The sequence below is a fragment of the Thalassophryne amazonica genome, chromosome 6, assembly GCF_902500255.1.
Source record: "Thalassophryne amazonica chromosome 6, fThaAma1.1, whole genome shotgun sequence".
Taxonomy (NCBI): Eukaryota; Metazoa; Chordata; class Actinopteri; order Batrachoidiformes; family Batrachoididae; genus Thalassophryne; species Thalassophryne amazonica.
The window spans coordinates 18,884,180-18,911,300 of record NC_047108.1 but is presented as its reverse complement, the minus strand read 5'-3'; the positions used below and the strand labels follow the sequence as shown (position 1 = coordinate 18,911,300).

Genomic DNA, 27,121 nt, shown 5'->3' with positions numbered 1-27,121 from the left:
TTAGCTGTTTTACAACTACCCTTTCAAGAATTTTTGAGAGAAAAGAAAGGTTGGAGATTGGCCTATAATTAGCTAAGATAGCTGGGTCAAGAGATGGCTTTTTAAGTAATGGTTTAATTACTGCCACCTTAAAAGCCTGTGGTACATAGCCAACTAACAAAGATAGATTGATCATATTTAAGATCGAAGCATTAAATAATGGTAGGGCTTCCTTGAGCAGCCTGGTAGGAATGGGGTCTAATAAACATGTTGATGGTTTGGATGAAGTAACTAATGAAAATAACTCAGACAGAACAATCGGAGAGAAAGAGTCTAACCAAATACCGGCATCACTGAAAGCAGCCAAAGATAACGATACATCTTTGGGATGGTTATGAGTAATTTTTTCTCTAATAGTTAAAATTTTGTTAGCAAAGAAAGTCATGAAGTCATTACTAGTTAAAGTTAATGGAATACTCAGCTCAATAGAGCTCTGACTCTTTGTCAGCCTGGCTACAGTGCTGAAAAGAAACCTGGGGTTGTTCTTATTTTCTTCAATTAGTGATGAGTAGAAAGATGTCCTAGCTTTACGGAGGGCTTTTTATAGAGCAACAGACTCTTTTTCCAGGCTAAGTGAAGATCTTCTAAATTAGTGAGACGCCATTTCCTCTCCAACTTACGGGTTATCTGCTTTAAGCTACGAGTTTGTGAGTTATACCACGGAGTCAGGCACTTCTGATTTAAAGCTCTCTTTTTCAGAGGAGCTACAGCATCCAAAGTTGTCTTCAATGAGGATGTAAAACTATTGACGAGATACTCTATCTCACTTACAGAGTTTAGGTAGCTACTCTGCACTGTGTTGGTATATGGCATTAGAGAACATAAAGAAGGAATCATATCCTTAAACCTAGTTACAGCGCTTTCTGAAAGACTTCTAGTGTAATGAAACTTATTCCCCACTGCTGGGTAGTCCATCAGAGTAAATGTAAATGTTATTAAGAAATGATCAGACAGAAGGGAGTTTTCAGGGAATACTGTTAAGTCTTCTATTTCCATACCATAAGTCAGAACAAGATCTAAGATATGATTAAAGTGGTGGGTGGACTCATTTACATTTTGAGCAAAGCCAATAGAGTCTAATAATAGATTAAATGCAGTGTTGAGGCTGTCATTCTCAGCATCTGTGTGGATGTTAAAATCGCCCACTATAATTATCTTATCTGAGCTAAGCACTAAGTCAGACAAAAGGTCTGAAAATTCACAGAGAAACTCATAGTAACGACCAGGTGGACGATAGATAATAACAAATAAAACTGGTTTTTGGGACTTCCAATTTGGATGGACAAGACTAAGAGTCAAGCTTTCAAATGAATTAAAGCTCTGTCTGGGTTTTTGATTAATTAATAAGATGGAATGGAAGATTGCTGCTAATCCTCCGCCTCGGCCCGTGCTACGAGCATTCTGACAGTTAGTGTGACTCGGGGGTGTTGACTCATTTAAAGTAACATATTCATCCTGCTGTAACCAGGTTTCTGTAAGGCAGAATAAATCAATATGTTGATCAATTATTATATCATTTACCAACAGGGACTTAGAAGAGAGAGACCTAATGTTTAATAGACCACATTTAACTGTTTTAGTCTGTGGTGCAGTTGAAGGTGCTATATTATTTTTTCTTTTAGAATTTTTATGCTTAAATAGATTTTTGCTGGTTATTGGTGGTCTGGGAGCAGGCACCGTCTCTACGGGGATGGGGTAATGAGGGGATGGCAGGGGGAGAGAAGCTGCAGAGAGGTGTGTAAGACTACAACTCTGCTTCCTGGTCCCAACCCTGGATAGTCACGGTTTGGAGGATTTAAGAAAATGAGAAATGAGAGCTGCTCCATCCAAAGTGGGATGGATGCCGTCTCTCCTAACAAGACCAGGTTTTCCAAAGAAGCTTTGCCAATTATCTATGAAGACCACCTCATTTTTTGGACACCACTCAGACAGCCAGCAATTCAAGGAGAACATACGGCTAAACATGTCACTCCCGGTCCGATTGGGGAGGGACCCAGAGAAAACTACAGAGTCCGACATTGTTTTTGCAAAGTTACACACCGATTCAATGTTAATTTTAGTGACCTCCGATTGGCGTAACCGGGTGTCATTACTGCCGACGTGAATTACAATCTTACCAAATTTACGCTTAGCCTTAGCCAGCAGTTTCAAATTTCCTTCAGTGTCGCCTGCTCTGGCCCCCGGAAGACAATTGACTATGGTTGCTGGTGTCGCTAACTTCACATTTCTCAAAACAGAGTCGCCAATAACCAGAGTCTGATCCTCGGCGGGTGTGTCGCCGAGTGGGGAAAAACGGTTAGAAATGTGAACGGGTTGGCGGTGTACACGGGGCTTCTGTTTAGAACTACGCTTCCTCCTCACAGTCACCCAGTCTGCCTGCTTTCCCGGCTGCTCGGGATCTGCCAGGGGGGAACTAACGGCGGCTAAGCTACCTTGGTCCGCACCGACTACAGGGGCCTGGCTAGCTGTAGAATTTTCCACGGTGCGGAGCCGAGTCTCCAATTCGCCCAGCCTGGCCTCCAAAGCTACGAATAAGCTACACTTATTACAAGTACCATTACTGCTAAAGGAGGCCGAGGAATAACTAAACATTTCACACCCAGAGCAGAAAAGTGCGGGAGAGACAGGAGAAGCCGCCATGCTAAACCGGCTAAGAGCTAGTAGCTGCGCTAAGCTAGCGGATTCCTAAAAACACGCAAAGTGAATAATGTGTAAATAATTTAGAGGTGATTCAGCAGAAGGAGTGCTTTACTGTCTAATTACTTTTTTTGGACTTATTAAATATTTTGTTTTTGCACTTACTACTTGTGTTTTGGCTACTTTGCATTTGGGGTCCAATTCCTGTCTTGAGTGGTACCAAACCCTGACAGCTCCACGAAAATCAGGCACCAACACGCACTATTAAGAAACCTATTCAAATGCGTTAAGTCGCGTTAAGAATGTCAGGAATGTGCCAAGAATGACGCAAATATGACATTCGTAACGTGTCCTGCCTATGTGTAAATGCAGGATAAGAACTTGTATGAAAGCCATTCTGAAAAGAAAGGCTTTTAATCTAGATTTAAAAAGACCGTCAGAAAGTCAGTGGTGGTGCAGATCTCGGGGATGGGGGGGGGGCTTTTTCCACAGTCTGGGTGCAGCCACAGAGGAAGCCCGGTCTCCCCAGTGGCAGTACCTGGACTTTGGAACCTCTAGTTCACACTGATTAGATCTCAAAACTGTTTTTGTCCCAGTGTTTCAGCAGCTCGGCTAAGTATGGTGGGGCCAAACCATTCACAGCTTTAAAAACAAACATAAGAATTTTAAAAACGTTCAGCTGGGAGGAGTTTCCAGGGAAGACCCAGGACATGCTGGAGAGATTATATTTCCCAGCTATCTTGGGAACACGTTGGGATCCCACAGGATGAGTTATAGGACTTGGCCAAGTAGAGGGAAGTGTGGGAGGAGCTGCTTGGTCTGCTGCCATTATGAGCTGGACCCAGATAAGCAGCAGAAAATTAATGAATGAATGAGTGCCAAAGTAGTTAACTAGTTAGCATGTAATTAGCATCAAAACAAGAAAATATATCGTTAATAAAATAATATAATATATCGTTGCTGTGGGGTTAGTGTTTTTACAAAATATTTGAACCTTAAAGGTGTGATGTTTGATCAGTGACCCTCAAGCGACTGAGTGGGCTCATTTATGACCCCGGGTGTATATACCATGCACCTACTGTAAATTTGTCAATTTATTTGTCCTGCATTTGTTCACAGAATTTTGCAAGTGGCAAGTATAATCCAAACCTGTGCAGGGTCACTTAAGCCCCCCGCCCCCGATAGACTCGAGCTGATTTTGGACGTTATAGCTTCAGATGGTTTTGTAATTTACCAACTCTAATCATTATATTTTACTGTTTTGCAGGGAAGCAAACAGACCAAGAACAGTGAGATTTACAGCTGTGCGTAGACTGAGACTGATTTTTGATGACCAGAGTGAGGATGAAAAGGATGATGGACAAATATATTACAGAGTGAAATAAATATGAAGATCCCAGGAACAATCATTTATATAGACGTATTCCAATATAATGTCAGTGGGGCCGTAAATAAGCCCACTGGGTCATGTACGTTGCTAAAACGGTTAAAAATGCTGAACTTGAAGCCCCATCCAGTTTTCGGGCCCACAGATAGACACACAGATGTGGCCATGCTCTCCAACCTGCTCTCTGCTTCTCCTCTTGAATTCTGAGAAATTTCTCGTACTGTAAGCCACTCCCCCTCCAGAATTCTGGTGGGTTATAGAGGGGCTTGATGACCACACCTCCTCCTTGTCCAGTGGGATACGACATCAAATTCTCCTCATAAGTAACCAGGCTTGGAAGGCTTCGTCTCTGGTGTCTGGCCCCACCCACTGAGACATCCAGGCCATGTCCACGATCTACAGGCAGAGACTGAGACAGAGAGACCATGAGGGTGATGACTGTTATGTAAATCAGATTCAGGTCACATCAGCCGGAAATGTGAATGTGATCACAAACTAACAAGAACCTCAAATGAAATTTGTAATATTTGTTGTGATGGGCATGGTGGTCGGATGCATTCTGGGTAGCCATTAGTCACAGATGTGGATGTTTCTGGTGACGTGTCCTCCTAGTGCAGCAGATAACAGAATGTATAAAGAGGAATCTTTCAAATGGTGATACAAGCACCAAATCTGGCAAAAGTACACCTTAGATATTACTCTTTTGAAAAAAACGACGGGCCACTTGAATTTTCAATAGGGGGCCACGTATGGGTCAATTGAAGAATTACATAGAGGTCAAAGTATAAAAATGCTCCAGTCATTTTGAAAATTATACCACATTATTTGTCTGATTGTAAAGTTCCCAAAAAGGTATAGTTTGGACTATGACTGAATTTCATAGAGTTATGGGGTAAAAACAACAAGAGTGGTGACAAAGTTCAGTTTCAGTTTGTACAGGGGTCAAAAGTTAGAGTTGCTCCAATTTTGTTAAAAGGTGATGCAAATTATTGGTTAACAGGGTTTCAAAAAGGTATAGTTTGCACCATGTATTATGCTTAGTTATCACATTATGGTGTAACATACAGTGAGGAAAATAAGTATTTGAACACCCTGCGGTTTTGCAAGTTCTCCCACTTAGAAATCATGGAGGGGTCTGAAATGTTCATCTTAGGTGCATGTACACTGTGAGAGACATAATCTAAAAATAAATGTGGAAATCACAATGTATGATTTTTTTTAATAATTTATTTGTATGTTACTGCAGCAAATAAGTATTTGACCCCCTACCAACCAGCAAGAATTCTGTCTCTCACAGACCTGTTAATTTTTCTTTAAGAAGCCCTCTTATTCTGCACTCTTTACCTGTATTAATTGCAGCTGTTTGAATTTGTTACCTGTATAAATGACACCTGTTCACACACTCAATCAATCACACTCCAACCTGTCCACCATAGCCAAGACCAAAGAGCTGTCTAAGGACACCAGGGACAAAACTGTAGACCTGCACAAGGCTGGGATGGACTACAGGACAACAGGCAAGCAGCTTGGTAGAAGACAACTGTTATGATTATTTATTAGAAAGTGGAAGAAACACAAGATGACTGTCAATCTCCCTCAGTCTGGGATTCCATGCAAGATCTCACTTTGTGGGGTAAGGATGATTCTGAGAAAGCTCAGAACTACACAGGAGGACCTGGTCAATGACCTGAAGAGAGCCGGGACCACAGTCACAAAGATTACATTAGTAACACATAATGCTGTCATGGTTTAAAATACTTCAGTGTTGTGGGCTGGGGTGTTTGGCTGGCTTGGTTTTTGTTTTCTGTTTCTCCCACCAGGTGGTATGCATTCAGGACTGAGTGGCTGAGCATTAGGACCTCACCCTGAACACCTGAGGCTTGTTTTCACGTGCAGGTCATCAGGACTCACAGCTGTGGTGTATTTTGTCTTGATCAGAGATTGCTGCATTTAAACCTTGAATGCACAGTGTGTGATTGCCAGAGACTCGACCTTGTGAGCAAACGTGTGAGATCGACGTCAGGAGAACAATCTCACCCTCACGGACGCAGAGACCGCTCCAGGTTTGACGCCACAGTCTGTGAAGGAGGATTGGGTGAGGTCTCACGCTCTTCAGCACACTTCCGGAGGTAATTTGGTTTTGGTGACTTTTATGAAGTAATGACAGTGGATTTGGTGTCCCTCACACCTTGTGTTATTGAGCTGTCACGTTATGCTAATTGTCTAATCAGCTTCTGCTGCAGTGGAGATTTGAACTGAGTTGTTCCGTGCCTGCAGGGTGAGAAGCTGATGTATAGATTTAAGCCAGGAAGTGTTTGCTGATTGCGTGCACCTTTGAGTTGTGTCTCTGTGTGGAGTTGGACTCACCTCCATGTTTTCTTTCTTCACAGACTTGGTTTGTCGCGGCCACCTGGGGGGTGTCGGCGGGGTCCCTGGGTCCGAACTGCTGTGGCTCCGGACCGTTTGCGCTGTTGAGAGCGCGCCGTGTTTCCACCTCACCAGACCGCGGACTTTTTAGTTGTTTAGCACTGCATCTCACTGTTATGTTTATTAAATTCTGTTATCCTTTGAACCGTGCTCTGCTTATTTTATGCTGGGTCCTTTCAAATGCTGGGTCGGTGCTCCGACCGCGTCCGAAACATAACAGTAGTCTCTGGCCATTTAACAATGGACCAGCGGAAGCAGAGACGGTATTCTTGCCGGGAAGGCTGCAGCAGATGTTGGAGTTGATCCAGGATCAGTTGCCGGTGCTCTCCACCCGGGTTGTGCGCGTTGGTGCGTGCATGGTGGAGTTTACAGCTTGGGTCGCGTCGCACCCCGCTGTTACGGCTGTAGCCCCCGTGTTGGCCTTGACGATGTAGGCCAATGTTAGTTTTTGTTATTGGTCTATTATTTGTTTCTTGTTTTAGTATGTGGTGTTTTTAGCAGGGGTTAATTTGTTGTTCTTGTGGATTATAGCACTGTCAGTGGTCTGGTGGAGTTGAAATACAGGCTGTCTGGAGCATGGCATGGACCCAGGTGACTTTATGTTTGTCTGTTGGTCTTTCTTTTTTATTTCTTTTGGTTTCACCTCCCAGGGTTTGATGGGATGGTCCTCTGGGGGGTGATGGGGGGGTAATTGGGTTGTTTTTTCTTTTTTTTTTTTGTTGTTCCCTCTCTTCTCCTCTGGCTCCAGCCGTGTGAGCCGTAGGTTGTCGGCGTTGCTGGGGTGGTGCAGGTCGGTTGTGCTGGGCGTTTCCCAGGTAGCCTCTGCATCTGGGAGGGGGGGGGTTCAGGGTTTTTTTTTGTTGATTCCCTGTTCCACCTCCGGCTTCAGCGCGCCTTTGAGCCGTATGCCATCAGCGTAGCTGAGGTTTGGGGCAGTGGAATATACCCGTGGCTGGTTTAAAAGTCGGAGGGGTGGCGCCGTCTTGTGCCGTACGCCATTACCGCTGTTCCACTCCTCCCGGTTGACTTTTGGGGTATAGTCGTGGTTGGTGACACTGGACGTACTTCCAGTTTCCACTGCGCTGAGGGGGTGGGGTTGGGGTTGTTTTGTTTGTATGTTTTTTTTTGTTTTGTTTTTTCCCCCAGTTTCTGCCCTCAGGGTGTGACTGTGGTGTCCTCTGGGGGGGAAAGGACTGTGGGTCCATCTAGCCGTAGACGGCCGGGGCTGGGTCTGTTAGTCATGGGGGGGGTGTTTCCTGGGGTTTGATGGAACGGTCCTCTGGGAGGCGCTGGGAGTCCCTGTGGGTGACTTTGGATCCCAGAGGGACCTCGGCTGTGGTTATTACTCCTGGAGCTGGCAGGATGTCCTCTGGGGGGTGTTGGTCCCTACATGTCGCCGGGGGGGGGGTGTAAAAGTTTTTTTTTTTTGCAAGCTTAAGTTTGGGTTGTGTTTTTTCTTTTCTGCTCTTCCCGGGGTTTGATAGGACGGTCCTCTGGGGAGGGGGGGTTGGTATGGTTGTTTGTGTTTGTCTTTTTTTCTTTTTTTTGTCTTATGACTAAGCAGACTTTAACACACAGTCGGAAGAAGGCTGAGTGCACAGGTTCAAGAACTCCTGGCCAAAATTATGCAAAGTGAACAACTAAAGTAAGAGTCGACAGGAATGAACGCAAAGATGAGGTGGAGACTCTAACAGGTTTGCTAAACGAAACAGAAGGCAAGACCATTAAAGTCAACAAAGGATATCTCTGCACTGGAGTGTCAGCTGCGGAGCAGTCTACTGCAGACAGGCTCAGGGTGAGAAAGGATGAGCTCCAGGATGAGAGTGATAGTCTCGGCACAAAGTTCCCTGTTGACAGAGAAGAGGCGGCTGGAAGCGTGCATTATCCAGCTGAAGGAAGAACTAGAGAAGCTCAACATTGAGATGATCAATGACTGCATGAAGAAATTAACATTGCAGGTTGAGCAGCTGATGATGGAGCTGTCGTCAGAGCACAGTAACACACAGCTCCTGGAGACGGGCCTTTCCCAGCTGGATCGTCAGCACAAGGAGCTGAAGCTTTTTTGTTCCCAGCCAAGCCATCACTTGACCCAGCTATCTTAGCTAATTATAGGCCAATCTCCAACCTTCCTTTTCTCTCAAAGATTCTTGAGAGGGTAGTTGTAAAACAGCTAACTGATCACCTGCAGAGGAATGGTCTATTTGAAGAGTTTCAGTCAGGTTTTAGAATTCATCATAGTACAGAAACAACATTAGTGAAGGTTACAAATGATCTTCTTATGGCTTCGGACAGTGGACTTATCTCTGTGCTTGTTCTGTTGGACCTCAGTGCTGCTTTTGATACTGTTGACCATAAAATTTTATTACAGAGATTAGAGCATGTCATAGGTATTAAAGGCACTGCGCTGCGGTGGTTTGAATCATATTTGTCTAATAGATTACAGTTTGTTCATGTAAATGGGGAATCTTCTTCACAGACTAAAGTTAATTATGGAGTTCCACAAGGTTCTGTGCTAGGACCAATTTTATTCACTTTATACATGCTTCCCTTAGGCAGTATTATTAGACGGTATTGCTTAAATTTTCATTGTTACGCAGATGATACCCAGCTTTATCTATCCATGAAGCCAGAGGATACACACCAATTAGCTAAACTGCAGGATTGTCTTACAGACATAAAGACATGGATGACCTCTAATTTCCTGCTTTTAAACTCAGATAAAACTGAAGTTATTGTACTTGGCCCCACAAATCTTAGAAGCATGGTGTCTAACCAGATCGTTACTCTGAATGGCATTTCCCTGATCTCTAGTAATACTGTGAGAAATCTTGGAGTCATTTTTGATCAGGATATGTCATTCAAAGCGCATATTAAACAAATATGTAGGACTGCCTTTTTGCATTTACGCAATATCTCTAAAATCAGAAAGGTCTTGTCTCAGAGTGATGCTGAAAAACTAATTCATGCACTTATTTCCTCTAGGCTGGACTATTGTAATTCATTATTATCAGGTTGTCCTAAAAGTTCCCTAAAAAGCCTTCAGTTGGTTCAGAATGCTGCAGCTAGAGTACTGACGGGGACTAGCAGGAGAGAGCATATCTCACCCGTGTTGGCCTCTCTTCATTGGCTTCCTGTTAATTCTAGAATAGAATTTAAAATTCTTCTTCTTACTTATAAGGTTTTGAATAATCAGGTCCCATCTTAGGGACCTCGTAGTACCATATTACCCCATTAGAGCGCTTCGCTCTCAGACTGCGGGCTTACTTGTAGTTCCTAGGGTTTGTAAGAGTAGAATGGGAGGCAGAGCCTTCAGCTTTCAGGCTCCTCTCCTGTGGAACCAGCTCCCAATTCAGATCAGGGAGACAGATACCCTCTCTACTTTTAAGATTAGGCTTAAAACTTTCCTTTTCGCTAAGGCTTATAGTTAGGGCTGGATCGGGTGACCCTGGACCATCCCTTGGTTATGCTGCTTTAGACGTAGACTGTGGGGGGGTTCCCATGATGCACTGTTTCTTTCTCTTTTTGCTCCGTATGCATCACTCTGCATTTAATCATTAGTGATCGATCTCTGCCCCCCTTCACGGCATGTCTTTTTCCTGGTTCTTTCCCTCAGCCCCAACCAGTCTCAGCAGAAGACTGCCCCTCCCTGAGCCTGGTTCTGCTGGAGGTTTCTTCCTGTTAAAAGGGAGTTTTTCCTTCCCACTGTGGCCAAGTGCTTGCTCATAGGGGGTCGTTTTGACCGTTGGGGTTTTTCATAATTATTGTATGGCCTTGCCTTACAATATGGAGCGCCTTGGGGCAACTGTTTGTTGTGATTTGGCGCTATATAAGAAAAAAGTTGATTGATTGATTGAACATTCCAGCCATGGTCCCTGGAGGGGGGCTTTGTTTTTTCTGGCCCAGGTCCGTGTGGTCGCCAGGAGGCTTCCCGTGAGGGTGGGGTACTGTTGTGGGCTGGGTTGTTTGGCTGGCTTGGTTTTTGTTTTCTGTTTCTCCCACCAGGTGGTATGCATTCAGGACTGAGTGGCTGAGCATTACGACCTCACCCTGAACACCTGAGGCTTGTTTTCACATGCAGGTCATCAGGACTCACAGCTGTGGTGTATTTTGTCTTGATTAGAGATTGCTGCATTTAAACCTTGAATGCACAGTGTGTGATTGCCAGAGACCCGACCTTGTGAGCAGACGTGTGAGATCGACATCAGGAGAACAATCTCACCATCACGGACGCAGAGCTCCAGGTTTGACACCACAGTCTGTGAAGGAGGATTGGGTGAGGTCTCACGCTCTTCAGCACACTTCCTGAGGTAATTTGGTTTTGGTGACTTTTATGAAGTAATGACAGTGGATTTGGTGTCCCTCACACCTTGTGTTGGTGAGCTGTCACGTTATGCTAATTGTCTAATCAGCTTCTGCTGCAGTGGAGATTTGAACTGAGTTGTTCCGTGCCTGCAGGGTGTGAAGCTGATGTATAGCTTTAAGCCAGGAAGTGTTTGCTGATTGCGTGCACCTTTGAGTTGTGTCTCTCTGTGTGGAGTTGGACTCACCTCCATGTTTTCTTTCTTCACAGACTTGGTTTGTCGCGGCCACCTGGGGGGTGTCGGCTGGGTCAGAACTGCTGTGGCTCCGGACCGTTTGCGCTGTTGAGAGCGCGCCGTGTTTCCACCTCACCAGACCGCGGACTTTTTAGTTGTTTAGCATGTCACTCACTGTTATGTTTATTAAATTCTTTTTATCCTTTGAACCGTGCTCTGCTTATTTTATGCTGGGTCGGTGCTCCGACCGCGTCCGAAACCTAACACTTCAGGGCAGCAAGGTCCCCCTGCTCAAGCCAGCATATGTCCAGACCCATTTGAAGTTCACCAGTGACCATCAGGATGATCCAGAGGAGGCATGGGAGAACCTACCATCCCTGGTTCTCAAGACCAGGCACCTACGTATCTCTACTCTACTCTTTTTTTACTCTCCTATTTTAGTCTTCCTTTTTAGATATTTAGATATACCTTTGTATACTGGCATAGTTCCACCTCAGAACTGGAATATAATATATAAGATATAACTTACTGAATTTTCATGTGGTCAGATGACACCAGAATAGAGCTTTTTGGAATCAACTCCGCTTACCATGTTTAGATGATGAGAACAACCCCAAGAAAACCATCCAAACCGTGAAGCATGGGTGTGGAAACATCATACTCTGGGGGTGCTCTTCTGTAAAGGGGACGACTGCACCGTATTGAAGGGAGGATGGATGGCAAACAACCTCCTTTCCTCAGTAAGAGCATTGAAGATGGGTCATGGCTGGGTCTTCCAGCATGACAATGACCCCAAACACACAGCCAGGGCAACTAAGGAGGGGCTCCGTAAGAAGCATTTCAAGGTCCTGGAGTGGCCTGGCCAGTCTCCAGACCTGAACTCAATAGAAAATCTTTGGAGGGAGCTGAAACTGAAGATCTGTATGGAGGAGTAGACCAAAATCCCTGCTGCAGTGTGTGCAAACCTGGTGAAAAACTACAGGAAAGGTTTGACCTCTGTAACTGCAAACAAAGGCTACTGTACCAAATATTAACATTGATTTTCACAGGTGTTCAAATACTTATTTGCAGCAGTAACATACAAATAAATTATTAAAAAAAATCATACATTGTGATTTCCAGATTTTTTTTTTTTTTTTTTAGATTATGTCTCTCACAGTGTACATGCACCTAAGATGAAAATTTCAGACCCCTCCATGATTTCTAAGTGGGAGAACTTGCAAAATCGCAGGGTGTTCAAATACTTATTTTCCTCACTGTATATATCACATGTCATAGAATTCAATGGACGTCAGCATTATTTGACCTTTACTTTAGAGCCCAATCAACAATTTGCACCATTTTTTACTAAAATTGGAGCAACCTTTGACCCCTGTACAAAACTGAAATTGACCTTTGTCACCATTCTTATGGTTTTTACCCCTTAACTCCATAACATTCAGTCATAGATAGTCCAAACAACACCTTTTTGGAATATTTATGATCAGACAAATAATGTGGTATAGATTTCAATATGACTGGAGCATTTTCAAATTTTAACCCCTGTGTAAATCTTCAATTGACCCCTACATGGCCGCCTATTGAAAATTCAAGTGGCCTGTCGATTTTTTTCAATAGACCAATGTCTCAGGAGAATATCTGCTGGAGTTGGTGCTTGTATCACCAAGTGAAGTATTGTTTCAGTTATTTGCTGCACTACCCAGCATGATTCAGTCTCAATCAAATACTGTCCAATGTTTTGGGGTTCTTTGTGTTTATTGGCGGACTGCAAACCAGCTTTAGAGCCGCATAGCGACACCTACTGTATGGGCGTGTGTGGACTAATGGCGTTAATTATTCTATGGCTATACAACACAGAACTGAAAAATAAAATAACCACAATGTACAGCAAATATCTTAACAATAAAAATCACATTAGATAATTGGAGCACAATCACACCACACTTTTAAAAGACTTTTTTTTTTTTACAGCCTAAAACCACCTTTTTGTTTTTTCTGCTGTCCATGTGATTTAATGATTTGTCCCGGGCTTGATGAGAAAGTCAAGTCTATCAACTGGAACGGTATTTTCTCAATTTTAAAGTTGGAGCATGTTCCAGAGATGTAACTGCACATCTATGATGGCAGTTAGTTGCTCCCATGAGGCTTATTAGCGGGCCTGCAGGGGGCCACGGACCCGCAGGGGGCCACGGGCCTGGTTCTGATTGGACTGAGCTCGTCGGTTAAACCCTGCATGTGATTTATGAGCATGTTGCCAGTGTTCAGTGAGATGGTGTCACCATGGCAACACGTGATGCTGGTCTGTATCGCCACTAATTTGATTGCTTGTGTCCACGAGAAGAGAGAGAGCAGCGTTATTGATCAGGATTAATGATCCCTGAAAAAACACAATGGCTCCGAAACTGACATTCTGAAACACGCTCAAAGCATAGACAGAGCCCACACTAACATCACTGGTTGGTTTTCTGTAGAAACCTGGTCTGGGTTCTGTTCTGTCTGGGTTCTGTTCTGTACGGCGCCGTTTTCACAGCAGTTAAATGATGAACTCATTAATGCATAAAGGGGCGGAGCGTGCGTGGCTCCGTGTGTGATGTAAGATTCCTGAACACGCCCCTCTCTCAGAGTCCGATCCACTTAACCTAGGTTCCTGTGTTAATTAAATCATATATTTGGGGTCTGTGTGGTGGTTCTCCTAATTGTTTACTTTGTTATGAACATTAACAGTTATGAGTCGCCTTTTTTTCTCAGTAATCGTACGTTAAGTGGAGCTAACAGGTGAAGCTACCGACAGCTGCTAAAAGTGTTAACACCATTAGCATATAGCATAAAATCTGACAAGAGTTTCATTCAGACAGCAGAATGAACAGTGAGTCAGCAGACCTAACAGTGAGTCAGCAAGCGGAAGGGTGAGTGTTCAGATTTTACAGGCTGAACAGTGAGTCAGCTGAATGAACAGTGAGTCAGCAGGTTCTACAGACTGAACAGTGAGTCAGCAGAATAAACAGTGACTCATGAACAGTCAGTCAGCAGACAGACTAGTGAGTCAGCATGTTTTACAGGCTGAACAGTGACTCCGCATGTTAAACCATGTGAGTTAGCAGACTGAATGGTGACTCATGTTGAACGGTGAGTCAGCAGACTGAACAGTGAGTCAGCAGGCTGAATGGTGAATCAGCAGGCAGAACAGTCAGCAAGCTGAAGGATGAGTCAGCAGGTTGTATAGGCTGAACAATGACTCCTCATGTTGAACAGTGAGTCAGCAGAATGAACAGTGAGTCAGCAGAGTAAGCGGTGAGTCAGCAGAGTGAAGTGTGTCACCAGATGAACAGTCAGCAGGTTGAACAGTGAGTGATCAGAATGATCAGTGAGACAGACTGGTTGAACGGTGAGTCAGAACAATAAATGGCAAGTCAGCAGAATGCATGGTGAGCCAACAGGCTGAATGGTGAGCCAACAGAGTGAACAGTGAGTCAGCAGAGTGAATGGTGAGTCAGCAGTTGCATGGCAAGTCAGCAGAATGCATGAGCCAGCAGTTTGAATGATGAGTCAGCAGAATGAACAGTGAGCCAGTAGAGTGAACTATGAGTCAGCAGAATGAAAGGTGAGTCAGGAGGCTAAATAGTGAATCAGCAGGCTGAACAATGAGTTAGCAGAGTGAACTATGAGTCATCAGAACTCTCAGTCAGCAGCGTGAACAGTGAGTGACCAAGCTGAATGGTGTTAGCAAGCTCTACAGCAAGTCAGCAGGCTGAACTGAGAGTCAGCAGAATGAATGGTGAGTCAGCAGGCTGAACAGTGAGTCAACAGAGTAAACAGTGAGTCAGAACAGTAACCGGTGAGTCAACAGGCTGAAACGTGGTTCAGCAGACTGAAAGGTGAGACAGTAGAATTAACAGAGAGTCAGCAGAGTGAACACTGAGTCAGCAGGCTGAACAGTGAGTCATCAATGTAAACAGTAAGTCATCAGAGTAAAAAGTGAGTCAGCAAGGTGATGGGGGAGTCTTCAGAGCTTACAGGCTGAAGAGTGAGTCAGTTGAATGAACAGTGAGCCAGGGGGATGAACGGTGAGTCAAAAGAGTGAATAGTGAGTCAGTAGGCTAAACGGCAAGTCAGCAGAGTGAAGAGCATCACTAGACCTAACAGTGAGTCAGTAGGTTAAACAGTGAGTCAGGGAAATGAACAGTGAACCAACAGACTGCATGATGAGTCAGGGAATAGTGCCATCAGAGTGACCAGTGAGTCACCAGAATGATCAGTGAGACAGCAGAGTGAAGGGTGAGTCATCATAATAAACAGTGAGTCAGCAGGCTGTATGGTGAGTCAGCAGGCATCCATTTCAAAATGAGCAAATACAACCCCTGGCAAAAATTATGGAATCACCGGCCTCGGAGGATGTTCATTCAGTTGTTTAATTTTGTAGAAAAAAAGCAGATCACAGACATGACACAAAACTAAAGTCAGTTCAAATGGCAACTTTCTGGCTTTAAGAAACACTATAAGAAATCAGGAAAAAAAATTGTGGCAGTCAGTAACGGTTACTTTTTTAGACCAAGCAGAGGGAAAAAAATATGGATTCACTCAATTCTGAGGAAAAAATTATGGAATCATGAAAAACAAAAGAACGCTCCAACACATCACTAGTATTTTGTTGCACCACCTCTGGCTTTTATAACAGCTTGCAGTCTTTGAGGCATGGACTTAATGAGTGACAAACAGTACTCTTCATCAATCTGGCTCCAAGTTTCTCTGATTGCTGTTGCCAGATCAGCTTTGCAGGTTGGAGCCTTGTCATGGACCATTTTCTTCAACTTCCACCAAAAATTTTCAATTGGATTAAGATCCGGACTATTTGCAGGCCATGACATTGACCCTATGTGTCTTTTTGCAAGGAATGTTTTCACAGTTTTTGCTCTATGGCAAGATGCATTATCATCTTGAAAAATGATTTCATCATCCCCAAACATCCTTTCAATTGATGGGATAAGAAAAGTGTCCAAAATATCAACGTAAACTTGTGCATTTATTGATGATGTAATGACAGCCATCTCCCCAGTGCCTTTATCTGATATGCAGCCCCATATCATCAATGACTGTGGAAATTTACATGTTCTCGTCAGGCAGTCATCTTTATAAATCTCATTGGAACGGCACCAAACAAAAGTTCCAGCATCATCACCTTGCCCAATGCAGATTCGAGATTCATCACTGAATATGACTTTCATCCAGTCATCCACAGTCCACAATTGCTTTTCCTTAGCCCATTGTAACCTTGTGTTTTCTGTTTAGGTGTTAATGATGGCTTTCATTTAGCTTTTCTGTATGTAAATCCCATTTCCTTTAGGCGGTTTCTTACAGTTCGGTCACAGACGTTGACTCCAGTTTCCTCCCATTCGTTCCTCATTTGTTTTGTTGTGCATTTTCAATTTTTGAGACATATTGCTTTAAGTTTTCTGTCTTGACGCTTTGATGTCTTCCTGGTCTACCAGTATATTTGCCTTTAACAACCTTCCCATGTTGTTTGTATTTGGTCCAGAGTTTAGACACAGCTGACTGTGAACAACCAACATCTTTTGCAACATTGCGTGATGATTTACCCTCTTTAAAGAGTTTGATAATCCTCTCCTTTGTTTCAATTGACATCTCTCGTGTTGGAGCCATGATTCATGCCAGTCCACTTGGTGCAACAGCTCTCCAAGGTGTGATCACTCCTTTTTAGATGCAGACTAACGAGCAGATCTGATTTGATGCAGGTGTTAGTTTTGGGGATGAAAATCTACAGGGTGATTCCATAATTTATTCCTCAGAATTGAGTGAGTCCATATTTTTTCCCCTCTGCTTGGTCTAAAAAAGTAACCGTTACTGACTGCCACAATTTTTTTTCCTGATTTCTTATAGTGTTTCTTAAAGCCAGAAAGTTGCCATTTGAAATGACTTTAGTTTTGTCTCATGTCTGTGATCTGCTTTTTTCTACAAAATTAAACAACTGACTAAACATCCTCCAAGGCCGGTGATTCCATAATTTTTGCCAGGGGTTGTATCTGCACAAAAACAATCAAGTTTATCAGTTTGAACATTAAATATCTTGTCTTTGTGGTGTATTCAATTGAATATAGGTTGAAGAGGATTTGTAAATCACTGTATTCTGTTTTTATTTACATTTCACACAACGTCCCAACTTCATTGGAATTGGGGTTGGATATGTTACTGGCTCTGACAGATAGGGGGAGCCTTCCCTGTATCTGAAACTTGCACATGCGTGATGGAAGTGAAAGGTAACTCATATTTAAACTTTAAAGAAGATCTCAGAGACTCCCATTCAAATAAATCAAATCAATTTAATTTATATAGCGCCAAATCACAACAAACAGTTGCCCCAAGGCGCTTTATATTGTAAGGCAAAGCCATACAATAATTACAGAAAAACCCCAACTGTCAAAACGACCCCCTGTGAGCAAGCACTTGGCGACAGTGGGAAGGAAAAACTCCCTTTTAACAAGAAGAAACCTCCAGCAGAACCAGGCTCAGGGAGGAGCAGTCTTCTCCTGGGACTGGTTGGGGCTGAGGGAGAGAACCAGGAAAAAGACATGCTGTGGAGGGGAGCAGAGATCAGTCACTAATGATTAAATGCAGAGTGGTGCATACAGAGCAAAAAGAGAAAGAAACACTCAGTGCATCATGGGAACCCCCCAGCAGTCTAAGTCTATAGCAGCATAACTAAGGGATGGTTCAGGGTCACCTGATCCAGCCCTAACTATAAGCTTTAGCAAAAAGGAAAGTTTTAAGCCTAATCTTAAAAGTAGAGAGGGTGTCTGTCTCCCTGATCTGAATTGGGAGCTGGTTCCACAGGAGAGGAGCCTGAAAGCTGAAGGCTCTGCCTCCCATTCTACTCTTACAAACCCTAGGAACTACAAGTAAGCCTGCAGTCTGAGAGCGAAGCGCTCTATTGGGGTGATATGGTACTATGAGGTCCCTAAGATAAGATGGGACCTGATTATTCAAAACCTTATAAGTAAGAAGAAGAATTTTAAATTCTATTCTAGAATTAACAGGAAGCCAATGAAGAGAGGCCAATATGGGTGAGATATGCTCTCTCCTAGTCCCTGTCAGTACTCTAGCTGCAGCATTTTGAATTAACTGAAGGCTTTTCAGGGAACATTTAGGACAACCTGATAATAATGAATTACAATAGTCCAGCCTAGAGGAAATAAATGCATGAATTAGTTTTTCAGCATCACTCTGAGACAAGACCTTTCTAATTTTAGAGATATTGCGCAAATGCAAAAAAGCAGTCTTACATATTTGTTTAATATGCGCTTTGAATGACATATCCTGATCAAAAATGACTCCAAGATTTCTCACAGTATTACTAGAGGTCAGGGTAATGCCATCCAGAGTAAGAATCTGGTTAGACACCATGTTTCTAAGATTTGTGGGGCCAAGTGCAATAACTTCAGTTTTATCTGAGTTTAAAAGCAGGAAATTAGAGGTCATCCATGTCTTTATGTCTGTAAGACAATCCTGCAGTTTAGCTAATTGGTGTGTGTCCTCTGTCTTCATGGATAGATAAAGCTGAGTATCATCTGCGTAACAATGAAAATTTAAGCAATGCTGTCTAATAATACTGCCTAAGGGAAGCATGTATAAAGTGAATAAAATTGGTCCTAGCACAGAACCTTGTGGAACTCCATAATTAACCTTAGTCTGTGAAGAAGATTCCCCATTTACATGAACAAATTGTGATCTATTAGATAAATATGATTCAAACCACCGAGTGCAGTGCCTTTAATACCTATGGCATGCTCTAATCTCTGTAATAAAATTTTATGGTCAACAGTATCAAAAGCAGCACTGAGATCTAACAGAACAAGCACAGAGATGAGTCCACTGTCTGAGGCCATAAGAAGATCCAAGACATAGCCAACTAATAAAGATAGATTGATCATATTTAAGATCGAAGCATTAATTAATGGTAGGGCTTCCTTGAGCAGCCTGGTAGGAATGGGGTCTAATAGACATGTTGATGGTTTGGAGGAAGTAACTAATGAAAATAACTCAGACAGAACAATCGGAGAGAAAGAGTCTAACCAAATACCGGCATCACTGAAAGCAGCCAAAGAGAACAATATGTCTTTGGGATGGTTATGAGTAATTTTTTCTCTAATAGTTAAAATTTTATTAGCAAAGAAAGTCATGAAGTCATTACTAGTTAAAGTTAAAGGAATACTCGGCTCAATAGAGCTCTGACTCTTTGTCAGCCTGGCTACAGTGCTGAAAAGAAACCTGGGGTTGTTCTTATTTTCTTCAATTAGTGATGAGTAGTAAGATGTCCTAGCTTTACGGGGGGCTTTTTTTTATAGAGCAACAGACTCTTTTTCCAGGCTAAGTGAAGATCTTCTAAATTAGTGAGACGCCATTTCCTCTCCAATTTACGGGTTATCTGCTTTAAGCTGCGAGTTTGTGAGTTATACCACGGAGTCAGGCACTTCTGATTTAAGGCTCTCTTTTTCAGAGGAGCTACAGCATCCAAAGTTGTCCTCAGTGAGGATATAAAACTATTGACGAGATAATCTATCTCACTCACAGAGTTTAGGTAGCTACTCTGCCCTGTGTTGTTATATGGCATTAGAGAACATAAAGAAGGAATCATATCCTTAAACCTAGTTACAGTGCTTTCTGAAAGACTTCTACTGTAATGAAACTTATTCCCCACTGCTGGGTAGTCCATCAGAGTAAATGTAAATGTTATTAAGAAATGATCAGACAGAAGGGGGTTTTCAGGGAATACTGTTAAGTCTTCAATTTCCATACCATAAGTCAGAAAATGATCTAAGGTATGATTAAAGTGGTGGGTGGACTCATTTACATTTTGAGCAAAGCAAATCGAGTCTAACAATAGATTAAATGCAGTGTTGAGGCTGTCATTCTCAGCATCTGTGTGGATGTTAAAATCGCCCACTATAATTATCTTATCTGAGCTAAGCACTAAGTCAGACAAAAGGTCCGAAAATTACAATAACAAAGGCGTATACTTGATCACTAACATAAATAACGAATTACCACAGATATTATCAGTAAGTCAGCAGGTTTTACAGGCTGAACACTGTAAAACCTGCTGACCGGTAAATCAGCAGAATGAACACTGAATCAGAAGACCTAACAGTGAGTCACCAGGCTGAACTGTGAGTCAGCATACCTAACAGAGAGTCAGCAGAGTGAACATTGAGTCATCAGCAACTGAACAGTGTCAGCATACCTAACAGAGAGTCAGCAGAGTGAACATTGAGTCATCAGCAGCTGAACAGTGTCAGCATACCTAACAGAGAGTCAGCAGAGTGAACATTGAGTCATCAGGCTAAAGAGTGAGCCAGCAGAGTGAACAGTGTGTCAGCAGGCTGAACAGTGAGTCATCAATGTGAACAATGAGTCATCAGAGTAAACAGTAAGTCACCAGGCTGAAGAGTTAGTAAGCAAGCTGAATGGGGAGTGTTCAGGTTTTACAGGGTGAAGAGTGAGTCAGCTGAATGAACAGTGAGTCAGCAGGCTGAATGGTGAGTCAGCAGAATGAACAATGAGCCAGCAGGATGAAAAGCGAATCAACAGAGTGAATAGTGAGTCATCAGGCTAAACTGAGTCAGCAGAGTGACCACCCAAACAGCAAATAGATCTGGGCCGGATGTAGTCAGTGTATTCAGTGTGAAAGGCCCATTACACACCGATTCAATGTTAATTTTAGTGACCTCCGATTGGCGTAACCGGGTGTCATTACTGCCGACGTGAATTACAATCTTACCAAATTTACGCTTAGCCTTAGCCAGCAGTTTCAAATTTCCTTCAATGTCGCCTGCTCTGGCCCCCGGAAGACAATTGACTATGGTTGCTGGTGTCGCTAACTTCACATTTCTCAAAACAGAGTCGCCAATAACCAGAGTTTGATCCCTAACTCGGCGGGTGTGTTGCCGAGTGGGGAAAAACGGTTAGAAATATGAACGGGTTGGCGGTGTACAGGGGGCTTCTGTTTAGGGCTACGCTTTCTCCTCACAGTCACCCAGTCAGCCTAAACAGTGTGTCATCAGAATACACACTGAGTCAACAGGCTTAACCATTCGACAGCAAGCTGAAGAGTGAGTCAGCAGGTTTTACAGGCTCACATGAGTCAGCAGACTGAATGATGATTGGTTTTACAGGCTGAACAGTGAGTCAGCTGAATAGACAGTGAGCCAGCAGGCTGAATGGTGAGTCAGCAGAGTGGAGGGGGAGTCAAGAGTCTGAACGGTGAGTCAGCAGGCTGAACTGTAATCCTGCGTTCACACCGGGCACGACGCGAGCGACTGCAGCCACAGGTTGCCATGTAATCCCTATGTAAGGACGTGTTTTGGCGCCAAACCGCGCAGCGCGACGTGATGGAGGCGAGTGAAGCGACGCGAGTGAAGCGATTTTGAGCGTTTTGCGCGTTTGTGGCACGATATTGCGTCGCATCACGTCACGTTGCCCTCCTCCCCAAGTTCAAAAATCAGAACTTTTTCGTCTCGTCGCATCGCGATGACCAATCAGGGACTGAATACGTAGTGACGTGGAGATGTCTGGAGTTTGACTGAAGATGTGAACATGTCTTGTATCTGGTAGCAGCCTGTGAGCAGGACTTATGTCTCTTTTGTCCTTTATTTCACAATCATGACAGAGTTTTTGGAGCAAACAGCAGCGGGGAGCGGAGTTTCTTTTTAATTTTTATTTTACGTGCGCGTGCGCGAATCGTCCTGGAGATTATTTTACTTATTAACTACACAGCTGTATAATAAAGCAAATGGTGACTGGTTTCTAAACACAATTATGACAGAGTTTTTGGGGGGAAGAGCCAGCTGCAGCAAGCAGCGGAGTTTCTTTTTTTTTAATTGTTTACATGTGCGCGCACGAACGGGACAGTTGATCCTCAAACTGGGTCCCGCAGAGGTGGAAGGACCGCTGAAAGTGGCCGTCACCCAGACGCAGCTCCTGCAGCAAATAATGATACTCTCTGCAATTGGGAGCTTTTCACAACAACTCGCTCCGTGTGATCAAGGTCCGTCATGTTAGCTTGACTCACAACCGGAGCCGGCGAGCGGAATGGAAGCTCCTCCTATTTGATGACGCACCGGGGCAAATTTTCGCAGCGAAAGTCCACCCAAGCAGAGTGACACACCGGGCGAAGGAGGTGCGTCCGTCGCCTGGCGATCCATGCAAATTTGTAGCTCTGATCGCGCCCGGTGTGAACATGATGTAAGTCAAGAGAATGAATGGCGATTAAGCAGAATGCATGGTGAGCCAGCAGGCTGAACGGTGGGTGAGTCAGCAGAGTGAACACTGATTTAGCAGGCTGAAGAGGAAGCAAGCTGAACAATGAGTCATGAGAATGATCAGTGAGACAGCTAGTTGAACGGTGAGTCGGCAGAATTAATGGAGAGTCAGAGAAAACAGGCTGAACAGTCAGTCAGCAAGCTGAAGGAGTGTTCAGGTTTTACAGGCTGAATTGTGAGTCAGCGGTATTTACACACAGAATAGCAACTAAACAGTCTTTTGGGCTGAATAATGAGTCAGCAGTTTTTAGGCCTAGCCTTAAATGTCCCTGTACATTCTTTTTTGTTTGTTTGTTTCGAGAGTAGCTCATCTCAGTCATTTTTGATTTCTTCCTACTTGTCAAATCAGTCATTTACGAGGTCTGTGAGAAAAGTATTCGACCTTATTATTTTTTTAAAAAACCATATGGATTTGAATCACGTGTGATTACATCAGCCAAGCTTGAACCCTCGTGGGCATGCAAGAGTTTTTTCACGCCTGTCGGTGACATCATTCGCCTGTGAGCACGCCTTGTGGAAGGAGTGGTCCAGCCCCCTCGTTGGAATTCCTTTGTCTGAGAAGTTGCTGAGAGACTGGCGCTGTGCTTCATCAAAATTTTTTCAAGAACTGTGAGGCACATCCGAGTGCAGACCATTTGAGAAATTCAGCTGGTTTTCGGTGTAAATTTTTAACGGCTGATGAGAGATTTTGGATTGTTTCTATCGCTGTAAGGACTTACCACGGAGTGGGACGTCGCGCAGCGCTCTGAGGCGACGTCGTCATCCTGTTTCAAGCTGAAAACCTCCAAATTTAAGCCTCTGTTGACCCAGGATGTCGTGAGAGAACAGAGAACTTTAAGAAGAGCTCGGGATCAGCAGTTTATCCGGACATTCCACTGTTAAAGGAGATTTTTTTAATGAAAGACGTGCGGACAGATTGGCATGTCAGCTCACAGCCTGCTCGGCGCGCCCGCCACAGGAAAAACACCCCCATTGGAAGCCTTAAGGACAAGTTGGAACATGCCCTGCTGTTAAACAATTTCTCAGATACTCACTCAACTGAAAGCCACCAAAAGCCGCCTGGATTTTACAAATGGTTATCAACACAGAGATGTTTTTCCTGTGGCGGGCGCGCCGAGCCAGCTGCGAGCCGATGCGCCAATCCGTCCGCACGTCTTTCATTAAAAAAATCTCCTTTAACAGTGGAATGTAATAAACCTCTTCTGAAAGTTCTCTGTTCTCTCACGACGTCCTGGATCAACAGAGGCTTAAATTTGGAGGTTTCCAGCTTGAAACAGGATGGCGACGTCGCCTCGGAGCACTGCGCGACGTCCCGCTCTGTGGGAAGTCCTTACAGCGATAGAAACAATCCAAAATCTCTCATCAGCCATTAAAATTTACACCGAAAACCAGCTGAATTTCTCGAATGGTGTCCACTCGGATGTGTCTCACAGTTCTTGAAAAAATTTTGATCAAGCACAGCGCCAGTCTCTCAGCAACTTCTCAGACAATGAAAATCCAACGAGGGGGCTGGACCACTCCTTCCACAAGCCATGCTCACAGGCGAATGACGTTACCGACAGGCGTGAAAAAACTCACGCATGCGCACGAGGGTTCAAGCTTGGCTGATGTAATCACACGTGATTCAAAGCCATATAGTTTTTTAAAAAATAAAACTGTTGGTTTCTTTTCTAATAGACCTCGTAGTTTGAAACCACAGAATGAAGTTTCTTCGTGCGCAGATTTGACCGCCCTGCCTTCAACTCACATTCATTCAAAATAGCACATTTTAATAACTAATAATCAGCACTGATCACAGGCTTTGATCTTTGTGCTTTGATGGTCTTTCACATGATTTCTCTCCATTGCAGCAGCATTTATCTTTGCAGAGAACAAAAGCAGCTTGACACACAAACGCATCATGATTTATGGTGGCAGTGTGATGTCACAGCTGCGACCTTCAATACAAAATGAGCTTTTTTACAGAGGAGGAGGAGGAGGAAGAGGAGGAGGAGTCAGTGTTTCCTGTTGATAATGTGATTCCTGCAGTGCAGCAGAAGCTCAGACTGAAAACAGGCAGAATCTGTATTTACGGACGCTTTCAAACACGCCAAAATCGTTAAAACGTCTTCTGTGAAGCTTTTTGAGTGCCTGTGATTCTAATCCAAATCTGCTTGAGAATTTACTTCATGTTATTATGACCAAGGTGATTGTATTTTATTTATCACTAATGTTCTCGTGCCGTGTGCTGCTGCCTTTCTTGGCCAGGTCCTCCTTGTAAAAGAGGTTTCGATCTCAGTGGAATTCTACCTGCTACAATAAAAGTCATTATACATCTCACAGTCAAGGAAGTGTCTGAATATCATCCTGTCATTAATATTTGAAGAGATACTATCGTTAGCTTTAGAACAATACCATATCTGACCTAATTTAAGAACTCTCTTCAAAGAAAAGACACAAATCTATGTTGTTGGTAGGATGATCTTGATATAATTCAAACATACAGCCAGAACACAAGTTGTAGACAATTTGTATCCTATATCCTAATTATTTAACTTAGAACGTAAAGGTAAAGAGGCATTTCAAGGTCAAACTTATGTTGTCATCTTCCAAAAAGTAAAACATTTTCTCTATCTTACTGCAGCACAATTAGAAGTAGATTGGTATGATGTAAAATACTGAACTAAATAATAGTTTTAGTTATTTCAAAGTGTTGCATTTGTACCACGTTATTCCTCATCAAGACAGATACATACTTTCACACCAATACTGGTGAACCTGTTTTCCATATTAAACTATCCCTCCCAGTCAGGTGAATGTCCAAATACCTGTCTTTTGTTAAATAATCAGAGATATATTTTATAAGCTTTCAAGATTTCAGGCAGTTTTGACATCAAATTTTGACTTTATCAAAACTCAAGTAAAATTTTGCCTGATGTAAAAACAAACTTTACCATGCCTAATCAAGCTATTTGAAGGGTAACTGGTGAAAATTTAATCAAAATCCGAGTCGGGCCATGTGGACACCTACATATATACAGCTCAAAAGACATAAATTAAAACTAATATGTATATGTCGCGAACATGAACGAGTGAAGCTCTTCAGCATCTCACCATGTCATTTCCAGTTTGCAGCTTAGCTTCACTTCACTCCGCTCATATTAAATAAAATATTAAACAAAATGAAGGATTTTGTTTCCTGTAATATGACAACTGCATCATCACTTTTACAGCCAGCTGGCTTTAGATTCACTCTTTAATCAAAGTATTTCATTTGATTATTGTATAAATAAGTGTTCAGCAGGAAAGGAAAATAAAATAAAGGGATGGATCAATATTTCAAGAAATGTAAAGCAAAACAAAACACAGTTGAATAAATAAGGAGTGACGTTTCCGGCTCCGGCTCTGTTGCTCCTCCAGTCACAGTGTCAGAAATTGGACTGGAATGAAATGTTGACTGCAGTTTGTCAGAAGGCACATGGGAGATTGTGTTTGCAGAGATTTTCACTTGGAAATTTAAATTAATGACTTTTTAATGATGTCAAATCTTGTAAAAGCTGACAAAGCAGTGACATTTTAGAATTCTGACGTAGCTGGCTGTGATTTAGGGGATTTTGTCCGGATATTTGTGATGACTTTGGTCCGACTCAGTGATAAACAGCATGTTGTTGTTTATTGTAGATCAAATAAACAAACATGCCGCTGTTGCCAACACGGCACGGTGACGACGCTTGAGGCAGAGGTTTGTGCTTATGGTGGTCGGAGCTTAACAGATAAAAACCAGTCTGCACCTCTGTGTGTGTGTGTGTGTGTGTGTGTGTGTGTGTGTGTGTGTGTGTGTGTGTGTGTGTGTGTGTGTGTGCGCGTGTGTGTGTGTGTGTGCGCACATCCATCGACTGACCTCCAGTAACCTCACAGCACTGTTGCCATGGGCTACTGTCTCCAGTCGCTATGGTGACAGGACCTGCTGAAATGAAATGTTCCTCCAGTCCCCCCTCCACACACACACACACACACACACACACACACACACACACACACACACACACACACACACACACACACACACACACACACACACACACACACACACACACACACAGAGTGTATGTTTTTGTCACTTGTGGGGAATGAAGCCAAACACACTCACAAACACACGTGATGAGATTTCTGTCACAACACATGAACCTGTCACGTCCTGATGTGACCACTGCGGAACATCAACATTCGCTTCACATCCCGCCCTCTGTCATCTGTCAATCATCATGATGTCACTGTTCACTGCAGACAGACAGCAGTGATGTCAGTTTGCATCACCCTCAGGTTACTGTGACTACGGAACATCACAACCCACCACAAAAATCTACGTTACATTCAGATGTTGTGTGTGTGTGTGTGTGTGTGTGTGTGTGGCCTACCTGTGCGATGTGCATCAGTGCGGTGCTGAGCAGCAGGAGGTGCAAAGACGCCATTGTTCTGCGTGACTGACTCACACACACTGTCTCACACCGACTGATCTGATCAGGCACCTTCAGAGAGGAGTTAAAGGAGAGGGAGGAGGCGAGAGGGAGGAGCTATGATAATGAGGAAGGAGATGGAATGATGATGGATGCATGACAAAGGAGCTGCTCTGAGACAGAGATGAGGAAAAGGAGAGGAGGAAAGAAAGAAAGTAGGTGGAGCTAAAAGATGGATGAAGGAAAAGAGGAGGAGTTAAAAGAGGAGAGGAAGACTAAGGAGAAATGGAAGAGAAATTAAATGAGGTAGGTGAAAGGGAGGAGCCATTT

At 43.4% G+C, this 27,121-nt stretch overlaps 1 protein-coding gene across 1 annotated transcript in view; it reads right to left on the bottom strand.

The window, feature by feature from the left end:
• pcsk1nl (proprotein convertase subtilisin/kexin type 1 inhibitor, like) overlaps positions 1 to 26,894 on the bottom strand; it is a 30,449-nt gene extending 3,555 nt beyond the window's left edge. Inside the window, exons 1-2 of the mRNA XM_034171448.1 lie at positions 26,753 to 26,894; positions 4,241 to 4,472 (exon numbers count right to left, since the gene is read on the bottom strand). Coding sequence (XP_034027339.1) covers positions 4,241 to 4,472; positions 26,753 to 26,806 — 286 coding nt within the window. The 5' untranslated portion in view covers positions 26,807 to 26,894. The remainder of the gene's footprint in view (positions 1 to 4,240; positions 4,473 to 26,752) is intronic.
• Positions 26,895 to 27,121: the final 227 nt, after the last annotated feature.